Source organism: Terrapene carolina, unplaced genomic scaffold (assembly GCF_002925995.2).
Source record: "Terrapene carolina triunguis isolate 2854851 unplaced genomic scaffold, T_m_triunguis-2.0 Scaffold62, whole genome shotgun sequence".
Lineage (NCBI taxonomy): Eukaryota > Metazoa > Chordata > Testudines > Emydidae > Terrapene > Terrapene triunguis.
Genome location: NW_020664413.1, coordinates 63,721,592 through 63,734,048, shown reverse-complemented (window position 1 = coordinate 63,734,048; position 12,457 = coordinate 63,721,592). Strand labels below are relative to the sequence as shown.

Genomic DNA, 12,457 nt, shown 5'->3' with positions numbered 1-12,457 from the left:
TAAAACTTGGAAGCAAACATGTACTATTTAACTTATTTTTAATTTTATTTAAATTATTTTAATAGATTAAAATGTTTTTAAAAATCAGATTTAAATCCATGTATTTTAAATTATTGGTTTTTATCCACCCTGCTCCTGCCGCCCACACAGAAAATCCTCTGACCCAGGTTTGGAGGTGCGTTAAACCCAGGCTCGCTTTCCCAGTTGGGGTCTGGGTTAGAGCCCAGGCTCTGCTTTAGTTCAGGCCGGAACCCATGAAGTGAGGACATAGGCTAGAGACCAATCAAGTTCTGCTAGTCCTCCAGTCCCCTTCTGACAGTTCTCCCCTCCACACCCAAAGGATGGACAAGGTCTCCTGCAATTGACACAACTGATTGGGGAAGGAAGCCTAGAGTGTCTCAGCCCAAAGAACCAGGGCATATGCTCCCAGACACACATGGGTGAGCGCAGAAACAGTGAGGACCTAGTAACTTAGGTAGGGCTTTGCAGTGGGGATGCTCACACTCCGGATGGGCTGACCCAGGTGCTTGGACCCGGATTCCAGTCTCCTGAGTTAACTGTACAGTGTAGACATAACCATAGAGTTAATTGTGAATCAGGTCCTGATTGTTTCCAGGGGAAAAAAAGATGCTTGTGGCATTTTTTTACCTTGAACTTTCAGAATCGTTTCAGGCTGAAACTTGCTCTCTCTTTTTTTTTTTTTTTTTTTTTAAATTTTTTTCAAATTTAATGTAATTAGCAAAACTGTTTTTGTCTTTATTTAGTGTCATAAACCACTTGCCGTTCCGCCTCCCATGTTTCTAAAATTAAATCTACCTCCCCCACATACACCCCCTCACCATTGGATGGACATGAGGCTCAGTGCTTTAATGTAGTAATCTTTCAGTCCATAAGCCCAGGTTCAGATGTGGAAGGAGTTAGGTCATTGCATGATCATCTGTAGCTGACAGCTGGCCGTGTCACCAAACCACTACACATGAATTATACCTAGGAGAAGCTGGGACTGGAATAGACCAATTGTTATAGATCGGGGTGGCCAAACTGCGGCTCGTGAGCCATATGCGTTTTTTTGCAGTTAAAGGGTGGCTCCCTCCACATCCACCATTCTCCACCTACCAGACTGGGGACAGAGCTCAGGGCTTCTGCCCTGCGGCAGGGTGGTGGGGCTAGGGGCTTCTGCCAGAGATGACTGCTGCCTGTAAGAGTGGTGGTGAGGGGGATGGGACAATTTAAAGGTTTGGCCCTGCCAACAGCTTGAGTCACAGACACCCAGGCAGACTCCCCCTCTTTCCCTCAGCAGCCCCTCCCTTCAGCTCCCAGCTATTCGCTCCGGTGGAGAGGCAGTGGCAAACAGCTGGGAGCTCCAGGGAGGGGTCTCTTCTTTAACTCCTTGGGGAGAGGCAGCAGCAAAAGCAGCTGAAGCCCCGAGCCTCAGCAGGCGCCCCCAAGCCTCCCGGCAGGTGTGCCCCGGCTCTCCAACTTCTGAAGATTGTCATACATGGCTCGGAGAGTCAGTAAGTTGGCCTCCCCTGTTATCGATCATTGACAGGACTTTATGGAAAAGCTTACACTGTGCCTACCTGTAATATCTCCTTCTCTAGTTAGTGCTTTGAGTCTCTTTTACCTGAGTAGTTATATTTACTAACTTTTACTTACTGTCCTCAGGTCTTTGAAATTTTGAGACAAGGCGGGCAATATATCCATGACTTTGCCCACTGTGCCTGGACAAAGGTTTTTAGAACAAACATTGGGTGAGCTAATTTGGCATCTGCTCTACTTGGTTTAGATACATGCTGGGTTAAGAACCCGTTTTGTCAGCATTAACTTAAAATTTCTTTGATTTTCTATGTTACGCTGTATCTGCCCCATGATATTCTATCAGCAGGAGCGTTGTGCTTCCCTTTGTCTTGCAGTGGGGTGCCACAGTGCATTACTACCGCCTTGTGTTTTTTTTTTTTTTTTAATAATGACCTTTACTTTTCAGTACTGTACCTTGTAGTCCCAGCTGGGGATCAAAACTTTTAATGAGACACTAGGGATTTTCTAAATCTCATTTTTGGGGGAGATAACTTCCATAATAGAAGATAAAATGCACAGCAGGATCATCTTGTAATATTCAAGCTAGAAAAATCATTAAAATAGGAGCATAACATCTGCTAATATTTTGCTGGTGATTGTTGCGCTTATTCATGGATAAAGAAAATATTTTGGCACTAAGGACTTACCAAAGCACTGCTTAATATGGCATTGTTGATTAATTAGCACATGAGACAAGATTGCCTTATCTAGAGAGGCCCTGTAGAAAATAATTACTCTTAAAGTATAAGCTAGAGTCAGTTGAATAGTGATCTTCAGGGGGAAAGAAAAGCAGTTGTGTGCCCCCACTGAATGCATGCTGTTAGCTTTAAGTTTACGGGTGGTGCTTTTATGGTGGGTGATTGTCTCCGTTTTGTCAGGAGGTGTTGAACAGTACAATAAAGCGAATGGTGATAAAATGAAGAAATGTTAAACTGGGAAAAACTTCTGGCTTCAGGTTTGATGCTCCTTGTAAAACTCTGGGTTTTTTTTAAAATTATTATTGTGCAATGCGGTTGTAGCCGTATTGGCCCCAGGATATTAAAGAGACAAAGTGGGTGAGGTAATATCTTTTATTGGACCAACGTCCACTGGTGAAAGAGACAAGCTTCTGAGCTTACAGAGAGCTCTTCTTCAGATCTGGAGAAGAGCTCGGTATAAGCTCAAAAGTTTTGTCTCTTTCACCAACAGAGGTTGGTCCGATAAAAGAGATTACCTCACCCAGCTTGTCTTTCTGGATTGTGTTTGACATTTTAGACTCATTTGCTGCATTGTTGAGATTTGTAGAAGAGGTGCTGAAAAGTTTCAACTTTGTTCTGTGCGTATGGATTTATCTATTGCATAGTCAAGTGCAAGAATGACCACAGTTTTCAGTGAGCGTGCAAAGAAGGAAAGAAAGAGCCTTGTGGTGCAGTTTACCTGTAGACATTATACAGTACAGGATAGCCCCAAACTCTGCTTTATACATCCTTTCTCTCTTTTAACAAATAAAAGAGTTATGTTAATTTGTGGCAATAGGTGAAATCAAAGAGAAGGTTAGGTAATTAGCTCATGTCTTAGGGCTGAATAAAATAGAAGAAATAAATACACCCCATGCACTGTGTGTGTTTGTAAAATATTGTACATGTCTGGCATATGCATCCACATGAAGTAAAGCAGCAAGGATGACCTGATTAGCAAAGTCCTCATGAAGAGCTGAGGCGATCCCCACAGTAGCAGCATTCCCTGCCTTGGAGACCTGCAACTCTCCCTAGTCCCAGCGGAAGAGGGAACCTTCACAGAGCAACAACCACAGGTTTCTGAAAGCGACAGGAACAGAGTCAAAGGGAGTGAAAATTTGTCAACCGGCTGAACAATTCTGCACAATAGCCAGAATGCTTTTAAGTGACGAGATGGAATGAGCAACTCTCCGTATACAGCCTTTGGAGGGTTCTACCAAGCTGTATTCTGAGGAGTTGAGAGGCTTGTGTGGTGTTTTGCAGCAAACAACTTGCTCTGTTTTGTTTTGCTGTTTATCCTACTGGATGCAAGCCAGCATTCAGCAGAAAGAAACACTCGGGTAAGATTAAAATAAGACACTGGTAACAATCTCCCAGTTTCTAAGCACTTATTTTCAGAGACGCTCAGCAACAAGGGCTCCCGTGGACTTGAATGGGAACTGTGAAGGCTCAGCACCTATGAACAGTTATTGTACTGTATTTATACAGTAGAGTTACAGTTATATAAAAATACACCCTGGATACAAATTTCTCTCGCATGTGCACACTCGGTCACTCACATATACACACACCCCTTCACTTGGTGCAAAGTGTGTTGTGACTATTTTGCATATTATTCCTACTCTACAGGGATAAAGGGCAATCTTGTGGTTAAAACACAGTATTTGGGGTTAGGAGAGCAGTGTCCTCCTACTCCTCACTCTGCCACAGACTTCCCGTGTAACAAATCCACATAGACAGCAGCCATGATTAATTTGGGCTTGTTGTGCTGATACCCTGAACACCCCCAGTTTCAGCGGAAGTCAATGGGAGCTGCTGGTTCTCAGCACCTTTAATAATCCGGCTCCGGATAAATCCTACACAGATACTTTCAAAGATAAGGTAGGGTTAGAACCTTGGCCCTTTAATTCCCAAAGCAAAGGCCTTGCAATGAACTAAAACCGTCCTGTGTGACCTGGAGCAAAGTCAGTTAGCCTCTCTGTGCCTCTGTTCCTTCATCTGTAAAATGTGGCTATGGCACTGCCTTGCCTTAGAGTGTTGTGAGCGTAAACACGTTCAAAGATTGTGAGTCGCTTTGAGCTCTGATATAAAGTAGTGTAAGAGCTCAGCATAATTATGTTGTTTTTAATGTGTAGATTTCAAAGTGCTTTACACAGGAGGTCAGTATCCTTTTACAAATGGGGAAGCGGAGGCACCATGAGGGAAATGACTTGCCCAAGGTCTCCCAGCAGGCTAGTGGCATAGCTAGGAATTGATCCCAGGTCTTTGGCTCTTAATTTGTTACCTTGAATCATCTCACTTCATTCAAACAAACACAACTGGGGCAGGTTGGAATAAAAATTGAAATTTCCAATTTTGATTAAAAAAAAGGGTGAGATTTTCATAGACCTTTTCAAGAAAACTTTATCTCCGTGGTTTTTTGAGCAGCTCTGTGTAAAAAGTAGGAATTGTACCGATTTGGGGCCAGATTGTGGTTTGTCCTTCATGTCCACACAGGTGAGTAAAGGGTAGTAAGGCTTCCCTTTGTTCCTCTGTGCCAGTTACCCATAGCATGGCTAGCAGCGTGCTGGAGAAAGCGGCCTCTGTGGGCTGCTATATTCCTGCCCTCTCCTGTGCATGGGGAATGGGCCAGAAGGGGCAGGGAATGAGCGGGAGCCCAGACCCAGAACTTGAGGCAAAGTCACTGTTTAGCCCTCAGTTGTGACATGGTGTCTTTGTATCATCAAATGTATCTTTGTGGAAATAAAATATCCGTTTCGTTCAGCAAATAAAGAGCAAAAATATTTCATAATGTAAAATGTTGAATGTTTTGATGGCTGGGTTTACAATGACATACGGCTACCATAGTCTGTCTATAGGGTGACCAGACAGCAAATGTGAAAAATCGTGACGGGGGTGGAGAGTAATAGGCACCCATAGAAGACAAAGACCCAAAAATCGGGATTGTCCCTATAAAATCGGGACATCTGGTCACTCTATCTCCTTTTTCTGTATGGTCTTACTACGGTATATTCATTCCTTGGCTCCCATTAATGCCATGGTGGACAGTGGGAGATGTATTTCGACAATTGTACAATTAGAAAGTCACCTCTAATTGGCCTTTGAGCTCCTGTTTTTGTTCCTATCACTATACATGCCCTAGGTCACATGGAAACACAGATTTCTGAACCTTCTCATTTTTTTTTTTTTTAAACTATCAAATATTTAGGGTGGGGACATAGAAGGGTAACTAGTGAGGTTCATGCTAAGGGACTGGATAGCTCAGGGTACTTGTAATGGGAAATGGAGGAAGCTTTTACCCTCTGGTTCAACTCGAACCTCAGTCTGTAGGGGCTGAAATTGTTCCTATATGAGAGAGACAAGGTGGGTGAGGTAATACATTTTATTGGACCAACTTCTGTTGGTGAGAGAGACAAGCTTTTGATCTACACGGAGCTCTTCTTTAGGTCTTCAGGTTCTGACACACCTATACCTGTTTTGTGGCTAGACAGTGAAACTCTGGGGCATTCTTTACAGCAACTTTCACTAACTGGACAACATTTTCAAATGTCGGTGCCTAAGGTGCGGGATATAAACTCGCATTGAGACACCTCAATAAGGGGCCTGATTTTTTTTTCAGTTCTCATTGGCTTTGATGGAATTTGGATGACACCTTAACGGTCTGAAGCAAAGTCCGCTGAAGTCAATGAAAGACTCCCAGGCTGTGTGTCAGGCTGTAACAGAGTGCACAGACTATGGGATGCCCTTATCCCACTTGTATACATGAACTGCAAACCAGAACATAGTTGGCATAGTAGGTCTCATTTCAGGCCTATTTGCCTTAGTAGCAGAAAAGCAGTGGCTCATGTATCGTATCTCTTCCCTCTGTCATAAAACATGTCTGTGCAAGAACTATGACTTGGAGATTATCTTTGCACCATGTATGCCCTGCTTCATTAAACTAATTTATTTTGAACAAGTTTGCCTGTAAGGAGAGCTCATTTCAGTGAATTGATTGTGTAGCTTTCTCTAACTGGAAGACTGCGGTGTATATAGTTTGATGTGCAACTGCTAGAACTAGGTGCGAGGGGAGGAGTAAATATTGTTAACTGCTCATTCCCTGTGGTACACCACTCTTCATACTCCTTGCATTCAGTGGATCCATGAAAGGAAGAATGATTCTGTGGTCAAAGCAGTGGAAGATCTGGATTCAGTTCCTTGTTCTTTCACAGAATTTCTGGGTGACCTTGGGCAAGTCACTTAATTTCTCTGTGCCCTAGTTTCCCATCTGCAAAACGGGAATAAAAATGCTTCCTTTCTCCTACCTTTTGTCTGTTTAGAGTAGATTGCATATGCTTAGGGGTGGGGTCTGTCTTTAACTATGTGCATGTACAGCACCTACCACAATGGGGCCCTGATCTTGTTTGGGGCTTCTAGACACTATTGTAGTCAAATAATTAATAATAATAATGCTAATTGGTCATGGTATTAGTTAATTGGTAATGAGGAAAAGACTGATTTTTTTTTTGTTTGTTTATATCTTTTTTTTAACATTTCAGCAAATTCAGTAAAGCTAGAAATGCAAAGCGATGAGGAGTCTGACAGGAAACCCCTAAGCCGTGAAGATGAGATCAGGGGTCATGATGAAGGAAGCAGCCTGGAAGAACCCCTCACTGAGAACAACGAGATGGCGGACAACAGAAAGATCCAGGAGCTGTCAGGCGAGGGAGGAATCCGGCTTCCGAATGGTAAACTGAAATGTGACGTCTGTGGCATGGTTTGCATTGGGCCCAATGTGCTTATGGTACATAAAAGGAGCCACACTGGTAAGCAGCTGAAAGAAAAACTGATGACTGCCTGTGGCATCTGATGTTGATATTACCTGACAACTCTTCTCTTGCCTCTGTAATCAAGGGTGACAATAGGGGACGTCGGGGTGGGGTGGGGAAGGGGGACTGGGGTGGATTTGCTCTTTCAAAGTTCTGGTGACGCTCTCTTGTTGGCAAGCAAAAACCTTTCCTGGCATTGAGTGCCGGCCTTCAGTTCTTAGGAATAGCAAAGAAAAGAAGTCTGGAAATCGGACGTTCTCATTCTTGCCCAGCAATAATATGGTGAGAGTTCAGCACAAGTGGAATTGACAGGTGTCATTCTTTTCCATGTCTTTAATGTGTGTGTGATCCCGTACGTTTTTCTTCAAAGCTAAGTGGCTAAAGTTACTAGGCTTCAAGATGGGACATGTAAGTATCTGGGGAACAGGGCCGCCCAGAGGATTCAGAGGGCCTGGGGCAAAGCAATTTCGGGGGCCCCTTCCATAAAAAAAAGTTGCAATACTATAGAATACTATATTCTCGTGGGGGCCCCTGTGGGGCCTGGGGCAAATTGCCCCACTTGCCCCCACCCCGGGGTGGCCCTGCTGGGGAAAGCCTTGGGCTGCACTCAGATTGGGACCCCAATTCAAGAAAGCAGTTAAAGCATGTGCTTACTGTCCTGGGACTTAAGCATATGTTTAAAGTTAAGGACATACTTAACTTTCTGGCAAGGGGAGAGCTCTTTCTTGCCTCATGCCTTTGATATTGTTAATGGTGTGACAGACAGTCCATACTCAGATATTGTACTTAGGAACTAGTGTGTGTGTGGGGGGGGAGGGGCGGGGGTGTTAAGGAAGAGTAAGAAAAGATTTTGTATTATCCCTTTATGAACTGAATAGTTTGCAGTTCAGTAGTGAGCAATTGATGATAAAGAGATCAGTAGAACTTTTGCACAGAGCAATAATACACACAGTATAAGTACGGATGTGATTTTGTCACGGAGGGCCTGGATTCCATGACTTTCCAGGACCTCTGTCGTCGTCTGGGGCAGGGTTGGAGCAGCTATCAGCCCCTGGGCTGCCAGAGAAGTGGCTACTAGAACAGCTGACCGGTGGCCAGTCCTGGACTGCTGAACAGCTGGCTGATGGCCCGCTGCTGGTTAGTGGTCCCCAGCCCACGAGAGCAGCAGCAAGGGCTGAATCAGTCCCTCTGGGGCTGGAGCAGCAGTGGTCAGCCCCTGCCACAGGGTATTTTTAGTAAAAGTGAGGGACAGGTCGCGGGTTTCCATGACTCTTACTAAAAATACCTGTGACAGAATCTTGAGCATTAATTTATAATTAAGGTTTTTACACAAGTTGTATTGATAAAAATTAGCATATATGTATACTGCAAAGCACTGCAGTATCATATATGGTGCATTCATGATTTCAGACCGATTGGCAGCTACAGCAGAGGAAAAGCACTACTTAGCAAACTGAAATCTTGATTGATTAACAATTTGACATCCCACTACTAGATTGGTCTAGTAGAAAGTGCAGCGTACGGAGTCCCCAGGTTGTAAAGCGTTCCCGTAAGTTTTCAGTAGCGCACGCACCCATGCGAGTAGATGTACAGTAGCTACATCAGAGGCTACACAGTCCACCTTGAGTGCCCAAGTTAGACATCCTACATTTTATATTTAGGCTAGGGCTGCCAACTTTCTAATTGCTGAAAACCGAACACCCCCTGCCCTGCCTCTTCTCCCAAGAGGCCAGGGCAACTGGGGCACAGTGGGGGCTGGTCCCTGGGGTAAGGGGCAATTGGGGAATGGTGGAGCAGAAGGGGGGGTGGACAGGATTCCCCCCCACACACCTGGGCAGCAGCACCTACCTCTGCGAGCCCGGTCCCAAAACCTGCCCCTGCTCTCTGTCAGGCATCAGCAGAGAGCAGCTCCTCCATGTTGCGCCAGCTGCTGCTCTTCCCACCCCGCAATGGCGGAGGCCGGTTACTGCGGCCAACCAGACTTTTAGCGACCAGTCAGAAAACCGGACACCTGGCAACCCTAGTTTAAGCTCCTAGTTAAAACCGGCCTGAGGTGTTGAGTGCTGGCAGGTCCTTACAGGACAATGGAGCTCTGTCAGCACATCTTTTATTTAGGTGCCTCGACATACGGGTGATTTGGGTGCCTCACCTGTTAGGCGCGCACATTAAACAACAACATTTGCCTTCTACTGTGCGGACTAAGGCAGCTATATGTGCACGGGTAGCTAAGGATTACATAACACACTGCTGTTTTCGTAAAGCCATTAGAGCGTCTCTGCAGTGCTCCGGCTCTTTGCCCCTGAGCAGAGAGGCTGTGATGCACGGCTCTATACAGATGCTTTCGAGCATATAGAAATGGGCATTCCTTTCACTGTGTCGCTCTTAGTGAACCAGCTGGCCCGTTGTTTTATTTTAGGTGCTGCTGCTTCACCGTCTACAGCGGCATGTCCATAGAAGGAGGAATTTTCTTGGATGTCCACCTCCTTGTCTTTAATGGCAAAAAGTAAAATGTTTAAAAATACCATAGCAAGGGTAGTATTTAAAACCCTATACTGCCATTTCATCAGCAGTAGCTATTAACGGGCTAGACTGAGCCTTTGGACTCGGCCCTCCTAGGCTGCGTCTGGCTGTGCAGCCCCCAAGGGAACTCTGGGAAGGAATTGTGCGCCAGAGACACCTCCCCTTTCCCACTGGTGAGGATTCAGTATCAGCCCTTCCATGACGTAGCATACTCCTCATCCCACTGCCCCCAGCCAGCTCTGCTGGCCAATGCATATGTGGGGGCTTGACTCCCCTTCCTCTCCTGCAGAGCTGATATGTCCCATATACTGCAAGGCACAGTCTGGCCCACTGTTTGCCTTGCAGAAAGTTCAGCTGTCTTCCCCTCCAGAAAATGGTAGATCCCGTCCCTAAAGCCTGATGCCATTCTGTCCCAAACACTGCAGCTTACCTTAATAATCATAATTCACACACACACACATAGGGCAAAATTGTGGCTCACTCAGAGGAAGAAGGGGTTACAAGATGGCCTCCTACTCTTTGGCATGGTCTGCTTTAATCACAAAAGGCACAACAGCCTCCCCCTCCCTTACTGGTGAGGTCCCTTCTGCCCCTACAACACACCAGCCAGTGCGGCTGAACAGACACAGGAAGAGGGAAGTAAGCTGTGACAGGCATAGGGCTGGCGCAGATTTTTGCTCCTGTGACCACACAGTTTCACGATGCCCCTGATTCTGGGCTTGTGGTAAACCCACAATGGAGCCCATAATGCTCCTGCCGAGGTAGCAACCATTACTGTAGAATCCTGCACTTTTTAAGGTATTGATCATTCAGGTAAAGCCATTTCCAAATGCATAAGGGCAGCTTTTCCATTCCTTTGTCATGTATCCGTAACATTCAGCCTAGGGATGCGATGTGAAGGTGGAACAGTTTCACTGAGTGGCAGCGTCCCAGCTCATTTCACAAGAGCACATCAGGGCTAATTTATCTTCCTTCTCTTTCATCCTCTTTCTTTTCAGTAGAGACTTCATTCTCCATGCTGTTGCATACCGGGTGCGGGAGGCTGTAGCAACATCTTTCTAAGAGTTTTGTGTTATTGCAGTAGTTGGATAATCAGGTAATATTGTCATCGGGTACTCCAGGCACTCTTGTTTGGCGGTATCGAGGAGAGAGGGGGAAAAAAAAGTAGGGTCAAGAATCCAATTTGTCTACAGAAATAACAAGGAATTCTAATGTGTTTAAAAGTGAATTTGTCATCCCTCTAGGCTTGGCCCTTTATGGGAATGAAAAAAACCAAACCCTCTCCTATCTTCCCGCTTTCAGCAGAGCTGATACCATACTGTGTACATTGATGCTCTTCCGTAGCCATGCTATTGCCTCAGTGAGGTTTGTGAGACCCTTACACACGCTGAATAGTAACTTAATCCATCACCATAATAACACTTAGCTCTTATCTAGCACTTTTCGTCAGTAGATCTCAAAGTGCTTTTCAAAGGAGGTCGGTATCATTATCCCCATTTACAGATGGGGAAACTGAGGCACAGAGCAGTGAAGTGACTTGCCAACGTGACCCAGCAGGCCAGTGGCAGAGCCAGAAATAGAACCCAGTTTTCCTGAGTCCCAGTCCAGTGCTCTCTCCACTAGGTCATACTGCCTCCCTTCAGTGCGACTACTCATATTGCAAGATACTATTCAACGTGGATGAGGGTATCACAATCGAGCCCACCTATGTTAACCACTTTCGCCTTGGCGAAATTTTGCATTTCTGCTGTTCTGGGTGATCTCCTCAGGAAACTCTCAAGCCTTTGGTTCCACCCCACCTGCATGTTAGTACTGCAATGTATATTTGATGTACCAGGGAAGGAATTTTTACCAAATCCTACCGTCACGTTCATAGCATTGCAGATGCACATACAGAACTTGGAACAACTGAAAATGCTGTTTAACTTTTTTTCTTTTATGCAGGGATAAGGCTGTTTTGGCACAATTGATTTGGGACCAAAAAACCCAATTGTGCTATTCGGTATTCAAGACGTTCATGCTTAATATGGTTAACCACAAACAAATTTAAATAGATGGCCATATTCCCTGGTTAGAATTAATTTCATCGGACTGTCAAATATTTGTATAGAAAGGATTAAGTTGATTTAATGCCTAGACTACTGCCTCTTGCACCATGATATTATTTGGCATTGGTTACATGGAGCAAACGTTCTAGGGCTAGATTTTTTCAAAAGAATTTGGCATCTTCCATTTAGGCATGTAAATAAATGGCCAGATTTTCAGAAGAGCTCTGCTCCCATTTAGTACTTAAATGAAGAGGCTGGGTTTTCTAAATAGCTCTGTGCCCAGCAGCTCTTATTGTTAACAATGAGAATTGGTGGGTTTTTTGAAAATTTTTGCCCCTTCATTTTAAGGGACTAACTGGGAGTTGAGCTCTTCTTTAAAAATCTGGCCAAAAATGTGGGTACTGAGTGCTCTTGAAAATCCGGGCCCTTAAACTATTTGAGCTCAGGAATGACTGAGAAATTAATAAAAGAATTCAAATAAAATCCCCCCTTGGAGGTGGGATTATCCAAAATAAAGACAAGTAAAACCCTCAATTTTCTTACTCATTTGCTTGTTCTAAAGTGATGTTTAGCCCCATCGCTTAACTGGCTAATGGAATACAATGCAATAGGTAAACATCTAGACCAAGAAGCTCAGAAGGATTCAAAATAACAAATATGGAAATGGAATGAGTTCGTCTACTTTTTATGTTGCTCAGATTAAGGCTGATTGCTCTGCTTTCGCTGTTGATAGATTAGCAGTACAGCTACCCTTTCGTCTGTGCTCCCAGAGCAGTTGAGGCAACTA

The 12,457-nt window shown here is 44.7% G+C and overlaps 1 protein-coding gene across 5 annotated transcripts in view; it reads left to right on the top strand.

The window, feature by feature from the left end:
* Positions 1 to 12,457, top strand: part of IKZF2 (IKAROS family zinc finger 2) — a 136,843-nt gene that overhangs the window by 71,210 nt on the left and 53,176 nt on the right. For 2 of the 5 annotated variants that reach the window (XM_029910565.1, XM_026647783.1), the window contains exon 3: positions 6,833 to 7,099. The exons of 1 other annotated variant lie outside the window; for it this stretch is intronic. In XM_029910565.1, coding sequence (XP_029766425.1) covers positions 6,833 to 7,099 — 267 coding nt within the window. The remainder of the gene's footprint in view (positions 1 to 6,832; positions 7,100 to 12,457) is intronic. 2 more of the 5 variants (XM_026647785.1, XM_026647784.1) reach the window with 1 other exon arrangement.